At 40.5% G+C, this 27,956-nt stretch overlaps 1 protein-coding gene across 12 annotated transcripts in view; it reads left to right on the forward strand.

The window, feature by feature from the left end:
• The window catches only part of CAMK2D (calcium/calmodulin dependent protein kinase II delta), a gene marked incomplete at its 3' end in the record, with an annotated part of 142,009 nt that overhangs the window by 100,681 nt on the left and 13,372 nt on the right, over positions 1-27,956 (forward strand). For 3 of the 12 annotated variants that reach the window (XM_081208132.1, XM_081208126.1, XM_081208134.1), the window contains 5 exons: positions 4,764-4,801; positions 6,219-6,251; positions 12,237-12,296; positions 13,954-13,995; positions 17,857-17,905. In XM_081208132.1, the coding sequence (XP_081064258.1) occupies positions 4,764-4,801; positions 6,219-6,251; positions 12,237-12,296; positions 13,954-13,995; positions 17,857-17,905 (222 nt within the window). Of the gene's footprint in view, positions 1-4,763; positions 4,802-6,218; positions 6,252-12,236; positions 12,297-13,953; positions 13,996-17,856; positions 17,906-21,974; positions 22,059-27,201; positions 27,431-27,956 lie in introns of those variants that run through there. The other 9 variants (XM_081208129.1, XM_081208130.1, XM_081208127.1 and 6 more) reach the window with 7 other exon arrangements.

The following is a 27,956-nucleotide window of genomic DNA, read 5'->3' on the forward strand; positions in this document are numbered from 1 at the left end:
CCGGCCTCCTCTGCTCCATTTCATTGGCTCCTTGTGGGGGCAAGGGAACTTTCAGTGAGTATGATATCATGGCATACTTTGTAGTACTAGATGTTACTGGGGAGAGAAAGAGAAAGAGAGAGGAGACACAAAGATGCTGTTTTTCACAACAGTCATATGACTTTAATAACATCCAGTTCCAGCCTCAATTCCCTTTCTTTGGGTTAGCTGATATATAAGTAGGACATTATTTAAATTCATGACCTTTTTACTATGAAAAATTGGCAAAAATTCACGTCTTCTTTTTTTGTTGTTCTCCATGGTTATTAGGGAATATACTTAATTGAAATTGGTGTGTTGCGAAACATGTCTTTCATTGTAACTATCCTCTACAGGTTCAAATGAATGGTTACAATATGCTCAGTGTAAATCACCCCTTTGTATATTTTGATACTGTAGCATCAAATATATCTCTTTTGGCCGAAATAATCCTGTGAGGTAAGTTAAAATGAGAGTTAGTTTCCTAATTCAGATATCCATTTCCTAGTTTGCTAAACCATAGTTTAGTAACTGGGAATGAGCGTCAGAACTCGCCTTCCCTCCCTTGTCCCTTCCCTTCCTTGGCATGCCAATACCGTATAGCTTAAAACTACATCTTCCCATTATTTCTGGAACAATGTGATACAGTGCAGCATCAGGATATTTACCCACAGTTTGCACATGTTTCAAGATGGTGGTAGGTAAGCTGACATTAAACCACAGTTCCCCATTTTGGCTATAAAGGAGAACTGTGGTTAAAGCTAACCTGGATCTTCACACCAAGGAATGTGGAAGACAAGGGTGGAGCATGTTGTCCTGATGTTCCTTCCTGGTTGCTAAAGTGTGTTTTCGCTAGCTGGGAAATGTATATCTGAACTAGGCCAGTGATTGGTTCAAAGCCCAGCCCAGTGGCTTTTGTAGCTGAGATTAATTATGAACTTTTGGTTGGATATATTTTACTCACTGCCCCATAGTACTTATTACAGCAGTGCTTACAGCAGAAGGGGTGAATTCCAAATTTATGGCTGTCATAGTTGTTCTGTTGATATACAATGAAATATAACCCAAAGAACTTTCAAAAGCCAATCCAACATGTGCTCATTACATCTAAGCCAATATGCCACAAGTTCACTAAGCTTAGTTACTAGCAAAGTTGTCATTCTTTTCATTTGTGCTTTTATCCCTTAAATGTTTTTAATGTTTAAAAATGTGTGCACCAGTTGTACTGATTGCTGCTGCAGCATAGTGCCACAAATGGCTGTGACATTGCAAGGATATTGCCTCATTGTTTACAGCAGATATTTAGCCCTAATGGTTGACAGTTGGGTTGCTGCTTCATTCTCAGATAAAGGACTTATTCTTTAAATGTATGTTGTATCACTGTAGTGGAATTGTAAATACGATGAATAAAGACCATGGGTTTCTGTATGTATGGGAAAGAGCTTGTGCAGCACATTATGCTCTGCCATTTCCCACATGAGGTAATGGGTGATGCAAGCAACATGTGTGTACGATTGTTCATTATTTCTTCCTCAAAAAGAGGGCTATATTAATTGGAAAATGAACTTGCAGGTTGTTCACGAAGACTAGGGGTGGGGAACCTTAAGTCTGGGTGCTGAATACAGCCCTCCAAGCCTATGTAGCCCTTTTCCAGGCCAGCACCATCCCTAACTGACCCTTCTTCACACCCTCTTTGAGTATTTCTGCCAGATTGGAATGTGGCCTTGAACTTTGATAATTCCTCTTTCTTCCCCGGATGGAGGACAGAGGAGTGTGTGAGTGTGTGTAGAAACTAGCCTACTCTGCAAAGGTAAAAATTTCATTGATTGATCTGCCCACATTTGCCTGTGGTCCACCCACCACTGATATGTGACCATTGGAGCAGAGTGGTCCAACTTTTCATACCAAGTAGGCCACAAGAGTACTTTGACATGGAACCTGTGGGCTGCACACTGCCTTGTCACCTGGTGCGAAGGGGAGAGTGAGCCCAAAATTTGATGCCTCCCCTGCCCTTCTTCTGCCTTCCCAAAGCCAGCTAAGCAAGGTGTCCTTCTTTAGGAAGGAAGCATAAGGCTCTGGCAGGGTCCTAGAGCCCTCCCACCTTGTCCCCCCAGCTGGGAAAGCACAGACTAGGCTTTGGAAAGAAGGTTGGAGGACTCTAGGAACCTGTCAGAGCCCCCACACCTCCTTTCCAAAGCCCAGCACCTTGCTTACCAGGCTTGGGAAGGCAGCGCAAGAACTGCAGGGAGGGGGCGTCAAATGTTGCCAAGGGCCACCCAAAACGCAATGAGGGGCACATGCTGAACTGCCCTGCATGGAGGCAATGTGGCCCTCAGGCTAGGAAGAGTTCCCCACTCCTGATGGAGATCTATGTAGGTATAGCAGACATTTCCTTGTGTATGCAGTGGTGTCCCCATCACCATGCACAGGACTCCATCTGGTAAGTTGCCAAACAGATACTCAGTTTCCCTGTTTTCTATTTAGAGCATAGTAAAATATCTGCATGGGCAATTCTTTCACTTGTACCAAGATGGTTATATTTGTATTGATAATATGGTGCAATTTCCTCAAAATATCTTGTGAAAGATATAGTTCCAAATGCATTTATAATTTAGAAAATTGCTTCCTTTATGATTATCAACATCATACTTTCACACATGAGTATTATTCTGAACCACCTTAATTTAAAAGAAAGTGATGATATCTGTCTAAATATTGCAAAATTTTAATGGCAGTTGGGTTTAAATTCTTAACGATAATCTGACCCTAGTCTTTTCCATGCCGCTTCTATTGGGGCAAATTCCTTGTGTGCACAAAGCCACAGTAAGATAGATGTGACAACCAAAGAAGAGGGAAATAAATGATATTGTGTATCTGCAGAGTATTCCTCCTTCTGGCTCTCTTACTAAAAAAACAAATGCTGAGCACCATCCAGGAGAAATTGTCATATGTATGAAAAATATATATGCTTAAATTAATGAAAAGTTTCATCGGATAATAGCTGAGGTTTCATTGAAGGCAGTGGGATTAAAATGTTTAGTCTTTTTAATTTCAGCTACAGTACGCTTTACAGGCAAATTGCTGGAAACAAATCAGTGCACCAAATTTTCCCTTTTTCTTTTAACTACACAATGGCCCCAGGTATGACACATGATATTAGTCCATCCTTGGAACCTGATGTTTTTCCTCAGATGCTCAGTACTGCAACTTGGATGCATTTTTCTTGGGCTTTTCCCAGTATTCTATCAAATATATTTATCCGTAGCATTGTTGTTCTTATAAACCAATCTGCAATTAGTAAAGATTGGTTGGACCTAGGTGTTATGAGACAAATAGTTCAGTTGGTAGAGCATGAGAAACTTAATTTCATGGTCGTGGGTTCAAACCCCACATTGGGCAAAAGATTCCTGCATTGCAGGGAGTTGGATTAAATTACCCTCGTGGTCCCTTCCAACTCTACAATTCTGTGAACTAAAAATGTATCAGTCCTTTTTTTTGTAACAAAGCATCTGAAAATAGTAGTAAATGGTCCACTTGTTTGCAGCACCTAGGCTTTAAGACTCACTGCACCTGTAACATGATAATCTGCTGGTCTTCCAGATACCTTTCACAGGTAGATGTTTCAGTGCATGTGTTTTAAACTGCTGAATGGCAGTGACAGACTGTTATTTCTCCTTCACCTCTATGCCCAAAAAAATTCTTGGGATATATCGGTTTTGTCTTCCAGAGAAGTTGTTACCTGTTCCACGTCTGCATGAACGCACAGAAATAATCTAGAGATCTAATAGCCAATATTACCTCCGTGTGGAGGTTTTAATGCTCTACACTCAGCAATAAAAATCTTACTGGTATTATAGACATCTATACTTAACAGTTTGAAAGCACGTCAAAGTGCAGGTAGATAAATAGGTACCGCTCCGGCGGGAAGGTAAATGGCATTTCCATGCGCTGCTCTGGTTTCGACAGAAGCGGCTTAGTCATGCTGGCCACATGACCTGGAAAAACTGTCTGTGGACAAACATTGGCTCCCTCGGCCAAAAAAGTGAAATGAGCGCAGCAACCCCAGAGTCGTTTGCGACTGGACTTAACTGTCAGGGGTCCTTTACCTTTTTATACTTAATATGTTGTTGTTGTTTAGTCGTTTAGTCTTGTCCGACTCTTCGTGACCCCATGGACCAGAGCACACCAGGCACTTCTCCTTCCACTGCCTCCTGCAGTTTGGTCAAACTCATGTTGGTAGCTTCGAGAACACTGTCCCACCATCTCGTCCTCTGTCGTCCCCTTCTCCTTGTGCCCTCCATTTTTCCCAACATCAGGGTCTTTTGCAGGGAGTCTTCTCTTCTCATGAGGTGGCCAAAGTATTGGAGCCTCAGCTTCACAATCTGTCCTTCCAGTGAGCACTCAGGGCTGGTTTCCTTCAGAATGGATAGGTTTGATCTTCTTGCAGTCCATGGGACTCTCAAGAGTCTCCTCCAGCACCATAATTCAAAAGCATCAATTCTTCGGCTTCTTTTTGGTCCAGCTCTCACTTCCATACATCACTACTTAATATAGATAACAAGCAAATATTTAAAACAAAGACAACTGCAAGGCAGAATATAAAAATGGTATGGTAAGATGTTTTAAATGTGATGATAAATGCAAAGGGTAGAAGAAAAGAAAATACACCCAGTTTGTTCATTTGTTTTGTTTCATTGATTTCGAATTACATTGGCTGACATTGTTTATTTCCTTTCAATTTATAGCAGCCAAGAGTTTACTGAAGAAACCTGATGGAGTGAAGGTAGGCTACAAATACTGAGGTCATCTAACGATACGTCTCATTTACTTTTCATTACCATGTGACTTTCCAAATTCTCTTTACTTTGGCTCCGAAATAACTGGTCCTCTTCCTTTAGGGTTTGCTTTTTAAGAAAAAGAAAATATATATGCTTGAATAAACTTAAGTCACTGCTTTGCAGCTGATCATGGAGCAGCCATTTGGGAAGGCAGCCTCCAAGTGTCCTTGGCATTCCATTTGTCAGAAGGTTATACCTCAGGGGTTGGCAGCCCTTGAGCTGGGTTCTGCCAGCAGTAGTTGGTGTGCTTTGGCGGAAGTCAGTGCGTAAGTTTACACCGAATAAAAGATGTCCGTAAGAAGCAGAACAATCTTGCAGTTTTCCTGTGTGATTTAGAGTTTCTAAACTTGGGTGACCTCAGAATTCCATAATAGGAGAGAAGCTCTGTAAATTAAAGATTCTGGGTAAATACTTTGCAAAATAGCCAAGGAAGAGCTGGAGGGGTGGGGGGTGGGGAGGGAATATTTCTTCTTCCCAGGAGGACTTGTAAACACAAGATAAAGCAATCCAGCTAATATTAGAAAATGTAACTTCCATTTCTTCTATTTTGCAAGTTTTCATTGAAATATGTATTTGACCTCAGCTTTTATCCTTGCAACTTTTTCTTGAAGTTTGTTACTTACCTTTAAATATCTAATTCACTGTATATTTCTCTTGGACTCATTACATGTATACCCTTTCATAATTCACTTAAAGGCACCCTAATCACTTAGGTCCAACCTATCTTTTTCAAAACCAGCCATTGGCAACCTATTGCTTCCATGAACCAAGCACAAATTCCAAGATTAACTGGACCTATTTCAATATATTGCTTGAATCACTGAGGGGAATACAGGGTGTTCGTCTCCACTGCCTTCAATAATTTGGGCACTTTACAAAAGGACATTATCCAAAGTCAACCTGGTCCTTTCCAGTGTTCCTAACTGGGTAATTTCAATAGGGTAACTTACCTAAAATGTGGTCTAATTCAGACAGCTTGTTTCATTCAGTACTAGGGTCTTGTATGTCTGTAACTATCTGTGTCAAAATTGGTCTGTTTAAACAGTAATGCTAAGTATAATTGTTGCCAACACTTTGCTAGTACCACTACACTTATGGGGGTCTTCTTTGCTGTGTGTTCGGGACTCTGTTTTGCGTTTGTGTTTGCAGTCCTATGAAGTGGCGGGTGGAGAGTGTGCACCTTATCAAAGTATTTGTTTTCACAATTTTTCTCATGCAGGAGATCCCACTCCCATCCTCAATACCTGTATATTAGGCTGTTCTTAGAACAAACAAACAATATACTGTTCTCCATGCATTGATACCTCAAATCCAACCAGTCACATTTTCTTCTTTTCCTTTCCCTCTGACTGGTCAAATCAGAAAAGGAAGTCAAGTTCGAGTGTTCAGATGATGGTGAGGATCTTTATCTGCCAGATTTTTCCTCCTGTGAAACGTTCACACTTAAAGAGATGAAATTCTTGCATTTAGATCTGTTGACGTAGCAAAAGGAAGCTGCAAGACTTTTAAAATACAGGCTTGTAACTTCTGCATCAGTTCAGTATAACATGACATCCTGAATTAATTGCTATCAGTTCTTCCAGAGCCAAGGTCACAGACGAGGGTGAGAAACCTGTGTCCTTCCAGGTGTTGCTGCACCTCAGTTCCCATCAGCTCTTGCCAGCATGGCCAGTGGCCAGGGATGATGGAATCTGTAGTCCATCAACATTTGGAGACCACAGATCCTGCACCCATCTCATAGACTGTGCAAATATCAGTGCAAAGTAGATGCAGCAATGGCCAGTGCAACTCTTCTGCTACAATATCATAGTTAATCAAAAAACCTTCTGTATAGTCATTGTGATCTTCTGGTATTAAACGTAGATGAGATTTCTGAAAATGTAAGAACATGATAGGGCTCTCCCTTCAATTATATGTGGAGGTGTTAGTAATATGAAATCTGAGTTATTGCTCGAGCCAGTGCTCAGTTCCTGTGAGTATTGTGCAGTATTTGCAACAAACAATAAAATTTAGTCTCTGCTTTTACCCTTTCTCTTACACCACCTCCTGTATTCCACTGCAGGTACCACATGGTGTGAAAATTTATTCCAACATTTAACTATACATTTCATTCCCCTTAAAAAGAACAAGTGCTTCTGAAGAACCCCTCCTTTCTAGTACTTGTCGTTCCTCTGATGAATAGTAAAGCTCTGTAGGTAGTTCTTGATGGAGGTAGACGACTACATTCATGGGTATTTTACCTACAGATACACGAGCCAAATAAAAACAGAACAGACTACTACCAAACACTGTGCAATGTCATATGAATTAAGCAAATTTAAAGTTGTCCCTTGATTAGCATAGAGGACAAAGGTAGGTAGGAAGTAGAGCCAAGTCAAGTTCAGATGAAGGCGGCGGCAGCAGGGATGTGGAATACACAGTTAGGTGTATGTCTGGGCTGGTAGCAAGTCCAGTGCAAAGCTTGACAGCCAGTTTGCCAAACATACTACATCGTGTATTATAAGATACTCTTTTGAAACCCACTCAACAGTCCTGTATCTAATGTGCCAGTCACACATTTGTTGACATGAATGTTTAGTTCTGGAAGGGTGGGTAATTGCCTCATGATATCAGGACTAACTTTTTATGACTATAGTCAGTGTGGTGTACCTGGGAGACCAGGGTTCAAATCCCCACTTAGCCATGAAGCTTACTGCCTCACAGGTTTGTTGTAAGGATAAAATGGGGAGGGGAAGAACCTTAAACTCCTTGAAGAAAAGGTGGGATATAAATGTAAACACTACAGTCCAGCTCAGTATTCAACCCACTGTCTCTGTGCAGGTAGATATCCTCATAGAAGGACGAGGTTGAGTGAGGGGCTCTTCCGTCAAAAACAAGGAAATGGTGAATGGCATGTTTTGAATTGTGCCTGGCTCTGCAAAGTGAGCTTCATTTGCAAGAAAATCTTCTTAAATTCCTGTTTCCAAAGTGTGTCCTTATAGAAACCCTACCCAAACTGTACAATCCAGCAGTGGGAGTTCTGTTACCCCGCTGACTTCAACAGAAGATGGATTGTGGTCAGCATGCTTGCAAGAAGGGTTTTACCTTTCAACACACAGTTTACGTATCTCTCCATTGTTAATTGCTTATAATTAAGAATATTGCACAGCTGTTTGTAGGCATACATGTTTCTTTCAGTGGTGCCACCAAAGCTTCCTTGAACACAGATAAAGTTGTTTCCAGCAGAAATAAGTGGTAGGTTTCCAAGGAACTTTTCCAAGTATTTTGTACGGCTGATATGTTACTTCAGCTCAGGAATTAGGAACTCGATTCTTACCACCCTCACTTGTGGCGAGCCAAGCTTGTCACATGAGCTATTTTCCTTTGCCTGAGGGCTTTGAAATCAACTCTGTGAAAAAAGGCACAGGGCTTTGCATGTTCCATCGATCAGTTGATTGACAATGCCAGCAAGCACCATACCTGATGTTATATGTAATATATGTATGGCAAATGGAAGTGCCTTGGCCAAAAATTGACTGAGCTCATGTCAAGTGGGGAACCTAATTAGCAAGTAGTCTGCATAATCAATAAAACTTCTGGGTCTGTCCCCTTTTCTGTCTCCAATGGGAGCTTCCCTCCAAGGGCAAGAACAGTTTTTCGGGTGTGGGGGGGGGTAATTCTTATCAGGAGAGAAAGAGCTAAACCTGATCTTACTTCCCCCCTCAATTTATTTACATTTTGAAAGTGCCTGTTAATTGTTCATATGCAATTAATGTTGCATCTAGTTTAATCCTCCTGGTAATCTTACACTACTGCTAATACTTCCCATCATTACAGTAAATAAATACTTCCATGGATCTCTCAACACATTTTGTGAGGGGGCTGGAATACAACTTCAAATTGTATATCTGCACTTGTAATATACAAGTGAATGTCTCCACCCTTTTTCGATCGGAAGGATGTTTTTCCAGAGATGAAAGTTGCTTGAGTGATACTTTATATTTGATTCCTGCTCAGGATACCCATATTGACCCCTTTTGTTTGTGATCATTTTGCTTTTCTTCTATTTTTAGAATGATACTTTTGTGAGCGCCAAATTATATTTCAGTTAAGTTTTTGCTTTTATTTATTTATTGCTTGTGAGAGCAAGCAATCCAAACCCATGGTTTTGCACCATACATAAGGGGACCCTGGGAGCCCAGTGCTTAGCTCAGGCCTATTCTAGCAAATGCACATAGTGCTAAACTGTAGTTCAGCAAGCATCATATGCAAACCAGCCTATTTTCTTATGGTACACAGAGGAAGGCATAAATAGTGCATTTTCTTTTCTTTTCTTTTTTGCACGTGCTATCTTCGTAATTCCAAATCTAATGTAGTGTTTAATTGAAGTGTTTAATTGAAAACACATTGTGAGGAGGGATCCTGAATACATACCACACTTTAAATATATAGTACAGATTTCTATATTTCATTTACCTTCAGAGGCACCCTGTGGGCACAACACTGGGTGTTCAAAATAACTTTGTTCGTATGTATTGCATACAGCGCTACTGGTTCTAGAAGAACAAGTAAACAAAGCAACTTAATTGAAATTTGGCTAATAATGTAGTCTGGCACCTCAGAGCTTATTTAGAATTCTACCACTCTAGGGAAAAACAAACCACCATTGTTGTGCTGCACAACACCATGTGCTTTGATTGCTGTTATTGTAAATCCTATTGAATGCATTCTTAAGTCCCCCATTTTACGTATCTGAATCCTTTTCTGTTCTCTTACTGAAGGCAGACAGAAGCCCAGTTCATACATCATGGTAAGCCATAGTTAATGGTTTACCATGAATGCACATAACACTGTGCCCTTCACTCCTGCCCTCTAACTAGCAGGAACAACAAACCACTATCTCTGGCTTAACATTATACCTGCGGTATGCTTCACTCCAAACGATGATTGGTAAGCCAAGAAGAAACTTTGGCTTAACAAAAGGTTTTATGGTGTGAAGCAAACCACAATCCTCAGTTTAAACATAACAGGAAGCCAGTGATGATGCTTTGTTCCTCTTTCTAGGCGTTTTCTGCACACTCATGGTAAACGATCAACAAAGGCTTGTGTAGCACCCAAGTATCCTCCACTGTGTTACTTTGTTGAACAGGGATCTGTGCATGCACTGATGTTATTTCATTTATCTTAAGAACTCTCAAGGCATATCATTCATAATCCCATTTTGCAGGTAAGGCCAAAGGCAGTTTATTCAACACTGTGAATTCCATGGTTTACACCCTTTTTTTTTTTACAATCTGGAGTAGAATTTTAATGATGTGAATCTCTTAAGTGATGTATTAAAATAGCTACAACCATTCATAAATATAATTACTGCTAATCAGGCCCTCAGCATTTTTAGCATAAGAATAAGAATAATATGGTGGTGGTGGGTGGTGATTATTATTATTACTAAAAATATTTTTTGTACCCCCACCCATCTGAGTGGCTTGCCCCAGCCACTTTGGGTGACTTCCAACACAATATACAAAAACACAACAACATCATACATTAAAAGCTTCCCAATACAGGGCTGCCTTCAGATATCTACAGAAGATTGTATAATTATTTATCTCTTGGACATCCGACGGGAGGGCGTTCGACAGGTCAGGCACCATTACTGAGAAAGTCCTCTGCCTGGTTCCCTGTAATTTCACTTCTCACAATGAGGGAACTCATTGGAGCTGCACCTCAGTGTCTGGGCTGAACAATGGAGACAGAGACACTCCTTTGGGTATACAGGGCCAAAGCTGTTTAGGGCTTTAAAGGTCAGCAGCCAACACTTTGGGGAATTGTGATTGGAAACGTACTGGAAGCCAATGTAGTTCTTTTAGGACTGGTGTTATATGGTCCTATAATAAGAAAAATACACCTTCAATGCCATGGGTTTACAAAATGTATTCCTACCATTGCTTTTTATTTTAAAGCTTGACAACCGATACTTTTTTTACTGCCTGAGTAGGTTAAAAGTGGACATCCCATGTAGCAACATAAAATATTGGTTCTGTTTATAAATAGACATTACATTGAGTTTTACAAATGGTCAGCTAAGATTTATGTGTTTCCATTCTTGCTTTTCTTTCACATGTAACATTTTACCTTCTCCGTTCTTTGTGTTAGTGGAGCATTAAATATTCTGTATTACTGATCAGCTAAACTTTCTATCTTATTTATATGCAGCTCTGCAGTTTGCTCCTCTTACAGCTGGAGCTGGTAAAACCAAAGGGCAGTTTTCCACCAGAAGATATGTGACAGCTCCTTCTGCCAGTTTTAGTTATAATTAAATTTTACTGAATCTAACTTTTAAATATTCAGTTTACTTCCGTTATGAATAAAATACTTGATATACAAGTGTGGATCAGCATTTTAAATGCATCTAAGAACTGAAATAGTTTTGGGGGTTTATTCTAGAGAACAATGTAATTAGCTTTTCTGTTGTGTTTAAGGCTATGTCATTCTTGCCTGGTTTAAAACTACTCATGATATTAGAGAGAAAAACAAATTAGTTTTCTTCTTGCAAAGGGGTCTTCCATGCTCTTATCGTGCACTCTGTGTATATCACTTTAGCACACACTTCCTGGAATACAAAATCATGCCTTTTTAATACATTCTGCCGAAAAACATAGCTGACATCTCTTCCTGCATTGACTTGAAATGATCAATGATAAAGAGACTCTGTAAGCTACAATATTTAAATTATGTTGAATATACATTTTGTTTTCTGGTTCATTCAACTGAATCCCAGTTGTGTCCAGAGAACCACCTTGCAGCATGCTGTAACACATTCAGACCTAACTTAGCGCAATAAGAGTGTTTTTGAAACAGTAAAGCTAATAACCTTTAAACATTTTATGTCCTGCCTAAATATATAGACTTCTGGAGACAACACGTATGACAAAATAAAATGTGTATATGACTTTAATATATGGGCCTCTAGCTTAGTTGACTCCCAAGCTAAACTCAGACCTGGTGCAGTTTATTAAATAGCATCACATCCAAAGAGGGGAGGTGGTGAATAGGTCGTTGGAAATGTAGGCCTATTCTCTCTCATTTCCTGCATTAATTGCATATTGCTTGGTTTGAGCTTTTTTAAAAAACCTTAGTAACATAGCTGAAACCATACATGTCTATACAGCACCTCCAGGGGCATTTATTTTTGAACCGCACTGGGAGAAGCTGCTATAGTACCTACTCAAATCTGTTGTCATTGTTGCCTTTGATTTTTTTATAAATTCATACCTCCGTCAGTCTTTATCTCCATATCTATATCTGTGTATAAGTAGTCTATATAGGGAGATATAGATATGATTATCTGCTGTGAGAGGTCTAAGGCTTGTTTGTTTCTATTTTTCTGCATACCTACAGATAAACAACAAAACCAACGTGGTAACCAGCCCCAAAGAAAATATTCCTACCCCAACGCTGGTATACCTGGCTTTTTCCTTTTAACTTGCTTTTGAGTTCTGTTTCTGAGTTTTCTGTCCCTTTTTCCTCCTCTCTTCCCTCTTCCTTGCTCCTTGTTTGCTTTCTAAAATTTTGGTGCTGTTTTTTCCCCCTCTCTTGGGAACTTGGGATTGCACTTTTTTATATATGCATATTATTTATGTGTGTGTATAAAGAGGCAGTTGATTGTGAAACAGTGTGTTTCTAATTAGCCAATGTGACATGGAAAATGGATGTGGTTGTGCAGTAGCATTGGTAGCCGTAGTTGAATTTCATTGCATGCTGTGTCAGAAAGTGAATAGAATGTGCTTTCGTGTTGCCCTTAGCTCTTCGTCTGATGAGTGTCCCAATATTTATAAATGAGGCTTAAACAAACTTTCTTCGTACTTTTCTCTCTCTAATACAACATGAGTGTCAAAATCAAGGAGAGCTAACAAGATTATTGCTAGGCAACAACCAAGTAGACCTTATTCAGCTTCTCATTCTTTACTTTTTTGAAAAAACAAAAAAACACAGCAGGGCTTTGCAAGACTTCACTTATTGGAATCAAGAGGCATCTATTTCTAAACCTGGTTATATACCACAGCTAATATAGGCACCCCCAAACTCAGACCTCCAGATGTTTGGGACTACAACTCCCATCATCCCTAGCTAACAGAACCAGTGGTCAGGGATGATGGGAACTGTAGTCCTAAAACATCTGGAGGGCCGAGTTTGTGGGTGCCTGCTTTAATACATAGGAGTATGTTTTAAAATGCTTAGGTTACTTATTCTGATTTCTCTAGGCTATGCAGCAAAGCCTCAAAATTAAAAACCTTTCCATTAACAATTAGCATATTCCATTAACAATTAGCATCCAACCTACCATGTTTTGGTAAACCCTTTTGAAGAAAGGTCTTTCCAGTTTTAAAGTACTGGCACCTGTGGTTTTGTGCATGACAGCAGTCCCATTGAATATTCCCCATGGACATTCCCACTACTAAGTATTCTGAAAAGTATTGGCTTTATAGAGTCTTCTACCAGGAATTGCCCAAATGTGTGCCTGTGTGTCACCAACCCTAGAGATACTCCTGCAGATGGCTGGAGGGATATTAGACTCTGAGATGACAGCATTTCCTACCATGAGTGTTAATCTCTGTGAAATGAAAGGATCTGAAGGTAGCAATACTCTTTTGTGCTTAGGGTTTTCTATATCTTTTCCTGAACCTACACATCCCATTTTGGCCCTTCTTTAACCTTTATAGGCTGCATCGTCGTTCTTTAGTAAATTGACCTAGTTTACCATGCTAGTTGCCTTATTGCCTAGTGGAAACTGTGAGCTAATTTTTGGAGGTGGAAGGTTAAAAAACTGGCCAGCAGTTTGATTTGGAAGTCCTTGTGAGAATTGGTGCCTCTTTAGATCTCCTTCAAAGCCCTGCACATGTGTTAAATCATGAATAAGGTCTTTGCATGCTGCTACAGTAGATACGGTGGCCTTCCTTGCTGGCTTGCCAGTTTCATCCTCTGACAGTAGCTAACTTTGCCTTAGCTCTTGTCAGTGCTTAGCCCTTGTCATCTGGCTCTTCTCGTTCTCCTTCTCATGCGCGAGAAATCTATTTACCGAGAACTGTTTTCTCTCTCTTATTTTGTTCTCACTCAGGAGCCCCAAACTACCGTAATCCACAACCCAGATGGAAATAAGGTATTCAGAAAGAACCAATACTGTCCTGCACTTTTCAGATTCCACATTCCATTCAGCCCCCCTGCCAAAAGAAAACACACCCCACGGTGTGTGCATTATGCGGGCTTTAGCTAGGAAATTAGCTACCTGGTATTCAGTCGTCTAGTGAAGCCTGCAGAGAATTGCTTCTCTTGTAACGGAATCCTGCAGAGAGCCCTTTTCTGCACTATTTCTAAGTTTCCTCACCTGTGCCAGAGGTGCTCTGGTAGGAGCTGTTCCACACTTTTGGTGTACATCTCTAGCTTCTAACCTGGAACTTAATGTTCTTGCAGAGAAAAAGAAGTTCCTCCTCAGATGCAGAGTGTGATTCAGGCTTTCCATATGCAACACTTTACTGAAGTTCAAGAAAGGCACATTTGGAGATTTGTCCCATCTGTTTTTGAGCATGTTCATTCATTGTTACATAACCTTTTATTTTGGAGGGGGCGTGTCGGGGTGCTTGTTGCAAATTTTATGATGAGTAATGGGCAGCACACAAACCATACACGTAAAGATGATAAATGCCCATGCACTCTTCACTGTGCTATCTTCCATACATTCTTCTGCATCAGACTTTCTTACCTGATGCTCTCTAGATGCTGTGGACTGCAACTCTCATCCCAACCAGAGTGACCGATGATCAGGGACTGGAAGTTATCATCCAAAACCTATGGAGGGCATCAGGTTGAGGAAGGTTGATCTATAAACAGGTTCAAGTTCCCCACCTCCCCCCAAATAATAAGCATTTCCTGTACATGAATAATAGTTCCAAGGATGAAGCTACTACTGGCCAGGAAAGTAATAGTTGTAAGTTGTGTCCAACTCGGATTTCACCTTCTTGGGGTGTCCTTGGAACCAAGTTTTTCTGTCTAGCTGAGGGGGAAACATTGGGGCCAGGCCAAAAGCAAAAACTTTAAGACTTCAAGGAAACCAGTAGAAGGGGAAAGGGAACTTACTAGCCAGTGGACCTGAAGCTCTCCCCCCGCCCCCAGCTCTGTGCAATGCTCTTCTTCACTGAACTTCAGACGTTGTTCAGAACATCATCCAGATGCTCACATCTGGGCTGGCAAGGATGTTCTCTGGATTCCATGAGTATTATTTTATTGCATTTTTGGTTGTTTGTTTTTTTAATGTCTGCTGTTTATGATGGCTGTGTTTGTTGGATTAGATTGCATATCAATTTTTCCCCCTTTCCTTGCATGGACATAAAAATGGGCTAAGCAACTGTTGAGCCATGGCTGGTGTGGTAGTGCTAGAACCCTGGAATTAGCAGCTTTCCTTTGCGGGAGAAAAGGAACCCATTTTCTATCCTTTTGTCACTGTTGGAGAGTTAAATTTGAAGGAAAAAAAAAGTGTTTGCCCACCAAATTTCTGGTGTAGCTCTCAGTGGTGGACATGTTGCCTATCCCTGGACTAGGTAATCCTGTAATTGGTACCCCATAATTAACTAATCAAAGAAAATGTCACGGTATGCTTGGACATCACTATTCTTTTCTGATTTATTTCATATAACAACTGACAGTTACCCTGTTTTGTGTTTGTGGATAGTACTTGTAGTTCACACTACGGGCCTTTCTCAAGCATGTATCCCAATTTATCGTATTTATATCTCCAGTTCATTTGCATATTTATTTTACAGTCTCTGGTATATATATTATATATATAAGGCAGATTGTGACGTTTGTTTTGCTACCACCTGCTCATGAACCACATTTTGTTGTTCATATTGTGTTGAAATATGCAGTTTACAGCCTACATTCGCTAACACTTGAATTTTCAGTTTTCACTTGAATAAAACAAAACAAAAAACAAATGGGACAAAATGATCCATAGCTCTTTGGCATGACTACATCTACTTGTTCTGTACCATCATGGAAAATTGATAAAACTGTTTTCCCTTTCTGGGATGTGGAAACGCTCCAAACTAAAATGAACTTCATCACGGAGGTGGTAATCACTTGTAGGGGAAATCGCTGTTGAAACGTATCGTATATTGGGCGGGGGGGGGAGGTGTGTGTGCAGCCTTTATAGCATGATGGGAGGAATGAACATGTCCATGGAGTTGACTTGTGAGGTGGTGCATGGAATTTCGTGTGGTTGTTTGCAGATTATGTAAACATTTTTAAGATTGTGTTAACATAACCTATAAAGCATGATACATCTGTGTTCATGCCTCTTGACTCTTGAGCATTCTTGACAGCAGACAGAGCATGACGGTTTATTTTGAGTGGTTGGACAGATGTTGGGGTGGCGTGACGCTCGCTGATCTATTCGTTGGTGTGCATACATACATCATGTCTTTTAACCATCAACATTGCATTAAGCATTGAATTATTTTAAGAACATATAAAAGAACACTGTCAAGGTCTTTTGGGATTCATGTCTCCCAGGGTTTGGGTTTTTTTTATACCAAGCCATAGAACAAATGTCTGAAACCAGACTTTCAAATAAAGCTCACAGAAATTACTGGCCCGTAAAATTGTGCAGTATACTTGCCCACTCACGACAGTTTTAATCATTTGTGTTGTGAGTAGAAATAAGAAAGTTTTCTTGTCAACATGAAGGTGAGTCTTACTTGTCTCAGGTGACCAGCCAAATTTACAAACCTGTGCTTGATCCACTTTCAGCATGCTCCTAATTCCATGAAGGAAGAGATTTGTCTCACGTTTTATATTGACTGCTTGTTTTGCTCTTTTCCTTGTATAAACTTGTTTTAAAGACAAAAAAATTTGTCATCTTTGACAGTGTCCTTTTAAGTGTGTAGACTTATTATTATTATTATTAATGCATAAAACTGACAGCCATCTGAGATGCTTGTCTTTTTGACAATATGGTGAGTTTAAAAAACAGCGGCCTGAGGAACAAATAATTGTAAACCAGTAGGGAATAATATATCTGTCAAAACAAAGCAAAAAAACATAGAAATATGAAATCAGACCACTTCTGTCTTTAAGCTTCCTTAATAACTTGCTTTCATCTTGAACAAATGTCTTTAAAAAATGAAACAGTGGCTGGGATCCAAAGAGCGACATTTATTTTTAATTTATTGCATTTCTATATTCTCTCCCCCCCCCCAATATTCCAAAGGTCATGTACAGAAGGGGTCCCTGGATGTTCTCCAGTCCAGGCACTGACCAGACCCCAACCTGATTAGCTTCAGCAAGGTGGCCCCTATAACTATTGTGATGCTGTTGGGGAATGCCAAGTGAGGCCTTCATTTTTGTTTGATGTTTTGCTTTGAATAGGAGACTGCCACATCATGCCTTTGGTTGCCTTTGAAACTCTCATCTGTTTCAAAAGTATTTTGTCATCAACAGAGTGGGGGAAAGGTGCTGCCACTGTTTGAGAAACAGAACCTCGAAACCCCTTAAATACCTGGACCTTCTGGTTCCATAGTTCTTTGGATCCTGGCAATATTAATATGAAACCACAGATTGGATTTATATGTCTTACACAGAACGATATTCCTGCACTTCTTGTTTGTAAAATGGCTGGTTCTGATGGTCAGCTTAATGTAATTCACCATCCTCTGTCTAAAAAGGATCAAAGGGTTTTAAGAAAACCAGTCAGCCCATTTTTCATGGTTCTTCCCTTACAGTCCTGTGAAGTTCAAAACAAGAAACTCGTTGTCTTTAAGCGTTCCTTTCCAATCCAAGCGGATTGCGACCGCTTCAATTTGGCTTTAAGGGTAAAAGCCCATCACCCTCTGTGTTTATTTGTTTGAGTCTCGCAGTCACGTGGTCTGCTTCTGGGCTTTGCATGAGATGTTTGATGACATTGTAAATATAAATAAGTAGTGGAGTAGTAGATCAGTCAGTTGATTTTTCTTATACTTCTCAACAGGAATCCACAGAGAGCTCCAACACAACCATTGAAGACGAAGATGTGAAAGGTATTTAGCTGTACTTGTCTGGTGCATTTCTATAATTTCTTTATAATATCAAGAAAATGTGATCTTACTATTGTACTAGTTGCCAGTGTCAGCACGACCGTACTCTGCTCAAGGCGTAGAAGGCTGGACGTCAAATATTGCATGTGCTTAATGACACAAACAGGGTGACCAGGCTGATAGTTGCAGAGAGAATTAATTTTATTACTTGTTTATTGCATTTATATCCCACCTTTCCTGCAGTGGACTCAAGGCAATATGCATGGTTCTTCCTTTCACCCTCACTACAACCCTGTGAGGTAGGGTAGACTGGGAGACAGTGGAGGAACAAATTTCACCGCAGTGACTTTTATAGTTGAGTGGGGATTTGAACCTGGGTTTCCTTCATCCTACTTCTAACCACTGCACCACACTGCCTACCCATATACTCTGTGCTGTAGCTGTAGCTAACCTTACCACTACCTGCTGGCCCTCAATTCACCCACTCTGTGGTATGGATTCCTGCAGAAATGAGGATAGGACTACATTAAAGCAAAACAACAACAACAACAACAACAACTCACAACAACACCCTCACCATTAGGCTCCTTTTTTGTATCTTCAACAATATGTCCTGTTCTACATTTGCAGCTTCACATGCTCATTTACCACAGTTCCACCACAGAGCTTCATATGGAAATTAAGGCTCTGGCCTGGTTCAAATGGTGATGCTCCTTTGGTGTGGGTTGGGGGCAGGCATAAGATTTTTGTCATCTTTCCTCACCCTCCCACCTATCCTGCCCTTAAGGCCACATGGATGCACTGGCGGATGAATGTAGGGGCGGGAGGAGTGGTCCGCCTCAGGTGCCCTCGGGGGGGGGGGTTGCCATTGCAGCCGCCCCTGGGATGCTCAGCGCTTCACGCACCCCCGGGCCGCTCGCCGCTCGTCATGCACGCCCCCAGAATTATGCTGCTCCCGGTGCCAGAGCACATAGCTCCGCCACTGCATGGATATCATATTTAAGTAGATTAAATTGAGTGTTAATAGGTCTGAACAGCATAAGAAATACTATAGATAAAATATGGGTCCACACACATGGGCAAAGATTAAATGGAGAGTGAAATTGGCGAAATGGAAAACGTTGAAGAACTGTAAGTTAATGTTGTATTTATCATTAAATAATGGATTTTTTTTCACACTTCTGTTTCAAACATGTTTCTTCACTACTGTTTGTTCTAAGCAGCATTTTTATAAACAGTCTGTTCAGATGCCAGTATTTTTGTTTCCTGGCCAGATTTATGTTTTTCTTTTACATTTTCCTCTTTTCTCCTATTACTATAACATACTCTCATATTTCCTTAGGCCATCTTTCCCAAACTGGTGCCCTGCAGATATTTTGTACTACAACTCCCATCACTTTGCTTGCTAGGGGTGATGGGATTTGTAGTCCAAAGCATCTGAAGAGTGACAGCTTGGGGGAGACTGTTATGAGGGTGTGATCTGTTTTCTTAGTCAGAGATGAATGCATAAGGTTCCTAGCTAGTCTCCCATGAGAGGATGGTAGCCACTTTGATTGCCATTATTTCTCTGTGTGATTTCCCCCTGAAAAAGTGCTTTTTTTCAAGGCCACAATCAATGTGCAAAATGCACCTTGGTGGGTTCCATGGCTGCAAAAAAAAAGGTTTTTTGCGGGGGGCCTCATGTGAAATCAGGGCAATCAAAATGGCTGCCATGCTCTTACAATAAAAAATGGGACTGTGGTGTCTTGGACCTTGACTTCAAAGTGTTGGAGGGTATGGCAAGGCATGAAAGGCCATCCTTCCCATTATCCATTTCCAGAGTCTCCAAGGTTGTTTTGTGCGGGGTGGGGTGGGGGATATTTTAAAAGTATCCAGAGAAAAGAATAATCATGAAGCTGAAGGTCACAGATAGTTTGAGCTTCAGTGCAAGATTGTTCATGGAGCACTGGTTTGACCGTCAGTAAATGGGCAGATTTAATTGTAAATAATAGGTATTTTTACACATCCTTGCTAAAGCTTTTTGGAAAACTATGCAACATTGTAAAGTTAAAAGATACTGGAAGTATAAGAAATGAAATGAAAAAGCATTGTTTTATAATGTGAAATTAGTTTCTTTGGGTACTATAACCCAAATGGTTTTGTTTTACAAAGGGCTTGTTTCCCCCCCCCCCCCCAGTTAATGGTGCTTGTATCTTTTATAAGGCTTTTAAACTTGGTACAGTAATAATCTGATGCAATGGAATTAACAATTATGTGCAGGGAATAAATTTATTAGAGAAGAAAAAGTAAGGTATTGTTTTGTGGACACTGCAGATTTAAAGATGAAATTTAAATAAATAGAAGTAATGTTGGAAGTGTTTGGGGTTTGTATTTTTTTAGGAAGAGCAAATATATTTGTTAATACTATTTATAGCACATGCTGTAGAATGCTTTGCCTTCCTGCGCAGCAGCTATAGCAGTTTCTTCCAAATATGATTGTGTCTTCCATTATTTATTTATTCATATACTGTGCTTTGTATAATGGATTCCAGGGCAGAGAATAGCATAAAACACCAATATATAGACTAAAACCATATAGGGAACAATTTGTGACAGTAGCCAGAGATGGGGAAGAAATTTGAATCAGTTCACATTTAAAAGTGACCTCCCTAATTCACAGTTTCCGAAATAATACAAGAAATACAAGAAATAATACAAGAATCAAAACACAGCATACCTTTGAAAGTCATGCTTTTCTGATTTTGCAGTAATGTGTACAAAAGTGCATGTACTGTCTGCAGAAAAATGTCAGTTGAATGCCCCCTTTGCCCCTTAGAAATCTTCAAAGGATTGAGAAAGTTATGCAGGAAGTTACAGAGGATAAGGGAGATGAGCAGAAAATGTGGCGATATCCTTGTACCTGCAGTGGTAGCCTCCACTAGATCCCAGTTCCCTTGTTGAATGTAAGGATCTGACCACTGAAACCTGTTTAGTCCCTTTCGAGTATCTTAAGATTTTGCCAAACCAGAAGACTGGGATTCTTGGGAAACCAAAGTCTGCACTGAACATAAGAAGAATCCTGCTGGACCAGCCTAAAAGACCACCCAGTCCAGCATACTATTGGCCAACCCACAGTGCATATGGGAAGCTCGTAAACAGGACCTGAGCCCAACACCACTCTCCCTACTTGTGAATCTCACCAACTCATATTCAGATGCATTCTGTCTCTGACAGTGGAAGCAGAGCATAATCATCATGGCAAATAGGCATTGATAACTTTATCCTCCATGAATCTGCTTGTTATCTAACTTGGTGCAGGATATGAAGTCCCACGCTTGTGTGGCGATCCTGAAGATACTAAGAACATGCACATCCTTGAAAGTAAGGATTAGACTAATGGCCAAACGTTAGCGTTCATCAACCTTACAGTCTGGGTTTGTCTTAGTGAAGGCTATAGGACTACTCCATGGGTTTGTGAATCACATTTATCAGCCTAGCAGGTACCTTATGAATGCAACCCGTATTCCATATTTAATGTTGTTTTTACTGATCTGCATTAATTGTAGCTCGACCAGAATGTTACGAACAAACTGACTTAGGTGCACTGGCTACTCTCTCGAGGTAATTATTATTTATCTGGGTAAATAGTGCATATTACCATAGGAAAGTAAGGATATATTCCTTCTGTGCTGGCATCTGAACAGAGACCCATAGTGGTGAATAGTATCCCTTTCAGCTTTTGGGTCAACCTGATTTTTCCATAAAGAGTTCTTGTTGATTTTGCCATGCTCAAAGATGTTCACTTGTTGCGTGTGATTCAATTACCATTTTTGCTTTAGCCTTTTCTTTTCTTTTCTCCCCCCCCCCTCACATTTTCATGCCCCACATACAGCTCTCAGAAAGGAGGGTGACATGGAGGTGTCATGTTCTACTCACCATCTCTCTTCTCCCATTGCTTCTTCATCTTACCTGTCGCCATCTTTGTTGTGTCCCAGCGGCCGCTCCTGCTGCCTGTGGCTCCTGAGGATTCTGATCATACTCTACCTGCTCATCTTTGTTTGTTCATATGTTGTGTTTCTTTCCATCAATTCGGCGGCAAAGTCCAAGAAAATTACAAATTCACAGAGTCACTTGCATGAATCTGGGCCCTCCCAGTCCACTCCTTCCTCTCTTTTATGTAAGTTGAGAGGTGCAGACAGTTGACTTCATTCACTCTGTCTCCGCTCCCAGTTGTAGAAATATAATGTTGAGACTTGGCCAGAAACTTGCAGTGGGCTTCAATTTAATGTCTGTTTAACACTGGAGGATGCTCTCCCTTCCTTTGATGAAACTAAGCCCATTTGTGACTCTTCTGTGGGGAAAAAAGCCTATTAAAGAAATCATTTTGCCTGCAAAGTTGGATGAATTTGAATTTCATCACATTCACTGGGAGGAAAAGGAAGGAAACTCTTGTGTTTTATAGACAAATCAGTAGCGGGTTTAGGAATGTTTGTGTTGCTGATGTAAAACCAGTGATCTTGTCTTCTCATTATATTCAATAGGCTCTTGGGACATTTGTTGAATTTTTAAAACACTGTTTTATGATTTTGAGCCACTTTGGGGAGATTTTGTGTGTGTGTTGAACAATGGAAAACAAATGTTTAAATAACCTAATTAATAAAATGTAGCACAGGTCAAGGCACACTCCTCCAGGATGTTCTCCCGGACAAGACCCATTAAATGAATGGTAGCACTACCAAGCCCTATTATTCATTTAGTATTACATTTATACCCCACCTTCTCACCAAAAAACTTAAGGTGGTGTACTTGGTTCTTCCCCTTCCCATTTTATCCTAAAAAATAATCCGGTTAATCGTGCTTCCATTCATCTGCACCACACTTGGCCCAGGTAAATATCTTGGTAGATGTGCCATAGGTCAGAGATTATAGTCCAATGCAGCATGTTCTCCAGGTCGCACATACACACATACAAATACATCCCTGTTTTGGTGGGGGTGCAGTGCTTGGTATTTCATGTGCTCCACAGATGGGGTGCATTTTTATTTATTGCAATTATTTACATCCCACCCTTAAGGGTACACATCCATTTGAGGTGGCTTACAGGTAACGCTGTCACGTTAGTAAAATCATAATAAATAAAAAAATCAAAACCAAAGACATGAGTTAGCTATACAGGAGCTCCAGTGTATCTGAGGCAAGGGTTGCATTGCTTTTTAAAGTTTATATATGAAGAAAATATTAAATCGGGAAAGGGCATAATGTTTAATTTATGGGTAAACGCAGTAGAAAATGTTGTGCTTCTTGCTTCGTAATCAGAAGCAGAAATTACTTACAGGACAAGTAAACATAAGCAAGGCAAAGTTATATAGATACATTATGAAGGAAATGGATTCCTGTGTGTTTTGTTCTTTACGAGCCTTACTCTGACTGGGTATATTTCTGCTTGGCAGTAGAATATCTCAGTGGCTGCAAAGAATGATGATTCAGACTTGTATAAGGAAAATGAGACCTGCTGCCATTAGGATGGAGTGCTGCAAAACAGAATCATAATGGCATGTGGCTGTCCTGTAGAAATAAAGCATTCAATTATTGTGATGGAGCCAGATGGCAGCTATTGGCATTCACGGGTGTTAAGTATACATAGAGCATGTTGTTAGGGGAATTTATGAGATCCGTAAACACCCCTTACCCATTCTGGGTATAATTTACCAGAATGCTCTCTCCTGTGCAAACCCCACCGAAATGATTAGGAGCATAAGTTACATTTGTTTTTTATGGGGTTTGCATACGATAGGCCTCAGAGTTAGCCATTACCATTTTAAAATATGAGTTGGTATATGAAAGTTTTATCTATCTATTTAGCTATCTATCTGAATACATGCATAGATACAAACATATTATATCTCAAGTAGAATAATTTAGTCGAGGTATAAATGCCCCTGCTTGCACAGTGTGCTTGAAAATTCTCCTGTGCACCCAGTGCAAGAGCATCAAGATCTCTGGTTCTCTTGTCCAGCCCCCATTCATTTCACTCGGCCTGCCATGTGCTATTTCAGAATGGCATGTCATTTGTGATTCTAAAAGCTCTGCTTCTATTGCACTTTTAAAAGCATTTCCTGAGATTCTACAGTTACTCTTCCCAGTCACATTTTTTAAAACAAACAAACAAACCCCAACAACATTTACCCCTTCTTTTTTGTAGACGTGTTAGACAAAGGCAACGAGAGAGGCAGGCATTCCTATACAAAGTATTATTTTAAAAGGCACCCATGGGCAAACTGCTGAAATCAGAATGAGGAATTTGTGACCTTCTAGGCTTTCCCGGACTACAACAACTTCCACCATCCCTGCCCATTGGGCATGCTGGCTGGAGCTGCTGATGGGAGTTGGAGTCCAATAACATTGGCAGGGGGCTGTTGCCACATTGTTTAAAGAAAGTGGAACTTTTTCTGTATAGTGTTAATACGATGTGTTGTAAACCAAATAAACAGCAGCAGCCTTATAAAGCTCAGCTACTGGAGATTGAATGCTACCCATAATCTTCTTTTAATAGAGCTGCTATTCAGAGTTTGCCAACATTTAGCTGCAAAATGCTGTATTGGTAAACTTGGGCTGCCATTTTGATATACTAGTTTTGTCCATGTTTTCTTACGGGTAAATCCCAGGCATAGAATCAGGCAGAGTGCTATTGCATACCCAGTGGAAGAGGCCTATTGCCTTTTTAGTATCTGTGAGCCTTCCAAAGGCATTCAACCCAAATGCTGAAGTAGGTTGGATGTTACCAGATGGCTACACTAGATGGACATTAAACTGATACTGCCAAGCTCTCTTTATGTGTTGTGGGAACTTTCAGACTTGCAGAGTTTATTGTGGCATAGGCATTTGCAAACTAATTGGTGCTAGTGCATGAAAGCTTATGCTACAGCAAATATGATTGTCTTTGAAGTCCCACTAGACTCGCCTTGTATGTGTCTATTGCTGTAATGGAATAACATGGCTCCCGCCTGTTTTATTTCTGGCGTGTATTTTCATAGGGTAGCTTTGCTAGATGCACGAGTAGTTAATAAAGTGCCACAGGACTTAGTGTCCTTGTTCAGTCAAAACAAAACAGAAACAAAGAAATTCATCCCTTGAACACATAGGCTTTTTATTGCCTAATTATTAGGTAAACACAGATGACTGGGCATGATCTTTGGATGAATGGAGCATTGTGCCAATATAGTGTCAATGCACTTTTCAGAAGATTGATGTTTTCCTGTCTGTTTCTGAAGCACAGTTCAGCCCAGAAGCAGAAGCCACAAGGACACAAGCTTTACCCCCCACACCAATCTGTCTAAAAGTTGAAATTCGTTGGCATCGTGCCATGGGAGAATGGTGCTGTAAGAGCCATCTGCTTTATGCAAAACAGTTTCATAATCTTATCCTGCTCTAAATGATCTGATTGGTCAAATGCAAAGGAGGGCAGCACTCCTGGATCTTCTAATAAATATGTAGAAGAGGGAATTTTTGCAGGTGCAGCTTCTCACAGAATGGTGGCAGGAAATCCCTTTCCACACAGGGAAGATACATGAGTACAGTCCTCCTCCTTTTGATTTGATCAGTCTAAGCCACTGCTGTCCATTTGGTGAGTTGGGACCTAATCCTGGGTTGTGCAGTTCTAAACAAATCAAGAAGACGCCCCAATCCATGTCTGGGTGAAAGAAAGGTCTTGTGTTTGGAGCCAAAACTCAGCAAATTCAAAACCTCCATTCAAAGTTTTTAAACAGAGGTTGGATAGCCATCTGTCAGGGATTATATAGCTGTGATTTCTGCACTTCAGAGAGTTGGACTAGATAACACTTGGGATCGCTTCCAACTCTACAATTCTCTGTTATTAAAAAAATTATCTGGAAAACTCAGTGGATTACAGGGATACTTCCTAAGTCTATTTCCTAAGTGGCATGTTATGAATATTAGTGGCACAACTGAACAAAAATTAGCAAGCTTCTATGTTGAAAAGCTATGAATTTAGAATGTAAGCCAGCCTTCCAGAAATTTTCAAAGTGCCCAGAAATGTTGTGTTGTTACTTAGCCACGGTGTGTGGCTTTTCCCCAGCCTGTTGCTAACTGAAACATCTTTGCTGAGTGCAATTCACATAACAACAAGAAAAATAAATAACAATAAATTAAATAAATAATTTTATTATTTGTACCCTGCCCATCTGACTGGGTTGCCCCAGCCTATCTGAGCGGCTTCCCTTTAATGCAAAGCTTCTCATTCTTAAAGTGCTGAGAAGCAAATGTTAATGTTTCTGTTTTTGATTGGATAGGTATTGCGGCCCTTTTCTTTTCTAGATGGTGCTGTTGCTTCCGGAAAAAAAAATGAGGCGACTCTAGATGGTGACAAATGTTCACTCCTCTCTCCAAAACCTTCATAAGGAAACTTTGGATTCTGAGGGAGAATGAAAGAGCCCCCCAGGAAAGTAGGTCTATGTCTTGCTTATCTGGAGGTGGTTGTGGGTGTGCCTTGTTTATCAGACATAGGGAGAAGTAAACCCGCTAACACGAATTTATCAAATTTAGAGATATGTTGCCGCCCCTGCCTGTCCCCTGCCCCACAAGATTGATCTGAAAATTGATTGGAATGATCAAGTGTTCGAGTTTAGCACTCTAAAAGAAAATAGAAGGGGTTTTCAAAAGTTCATTTTAAACACTTGTTTAAAGCTTTTCCCAAGCTTCAACCCCCATCTTCTTCTGCTCTCCTGCCTCCCTACCCCTGCCTTCATGTATTCCCCATGAATAAATTGGGAAGGGTGACCGAGGGGAGGCCTGTGTGGTTTTAAATCATGTTCTAAATCAGCCTGTGCTCAGCTTTTCTTAGTAATCGCTCCCTCCATCACCTGAACGAAAAGATGGGTGCAATCCGACTGTGCCAGTGCCAGGAATCCCTCTCTTTTATCACCTGTTTCATATTTTATCGGTACTGTCCTCTCTGATTCTCATTTGAGGATGGGTTGTATCTCAGGGGTAGAGTACATGCTTTGCGTACAGAGAATCTCAAGTTTTATCTTTGGCATCTCCAGATAGGATGAGAAAAGACTTCTGCCTAGTACCCTGGGGAGCCAGATGGGCCAGGGGGCTGACTGGTTCCTAGTGATGGTAATTGCCACCACCATATAGCTGATACCCATAAATTAGCTTCCTCTTCCTTTTGTTAAGGGGCCTAGCATCCTGGTATGGGCAAGTTGGGAGGTATACATATCCTTTAGTGTGTTTGGATAGCAGATAGTCCATATGCTGACACTCCTGTTTCTCCTGTTTCTCGTTTTTCTGTTCATTAGGGCATGAGGCATTTGCGTTTTCACTAGGTATGCAGAGAGTCTTGGGAGAATCTTTTCTTCTTAGGAAATTGAAGAGAGAATCAGCTGCTTAAAACTTCTGCCAGATCATTAGTGAGTGAATCACAGTGAATCACTTGGAGCAGCAGACACTGGAAAGTAATATCACTGTACAGATGACAGCTTAAGTGTTTAGGTTCGCCATAAAGTCATTCAAAACATATTAAATAAATGTCTCTGGCTTTTTATTTGAAGAAAAAAACAACCCCTACTCTTCAGTAGGAACTTAAATAATTTTCATATGAATGATATGTATTATTCACATTACCTGTTCCCCCAAGTAAGTTTTAGCCAGATCCAATTTTGCTTTGCTTGAAAAGACTCCTGTCTAAGACCTTGGGGAGGTAGATGGACCATTGGTCTGACTGGTTCCTAAGTGATGGTGATTGCCACCACCTTCTGGTTTCAGGAAAAAACCCAGAAATTGATTTTCTAGAGCAGAGTGACTATCCGTACCATACATTTAAAACAGTCTTATACCACTTTAATAGTCATGGCTTTCCTGAAACAATCATGGGGAACATAGTTTTTTAAGGGGGCTGAGAGACCCCTCACAGCAATACAGATCCCAGCACTCTTAGCAAACTAGTTTTCCAGGATTCGGGGGTGGGGGGGATGTCTGCTAAAGGGACATGAGTGCTTTAAATGTATGGTGTGGATATGATCATATGGCACAGCGGTCTTCCTTGTAGAGGGTG

Source organism: Podarcis bocagei (assembly GCF_964188305.1).
Source record: "Podarcis bocagei genome assembly, chromosome: 9".
NCBI lineage: Eukaryota > Metazoa > Chordata > Lepidosauria > Squamata > Lacertidae > Podarcis > Podarcis bocagei.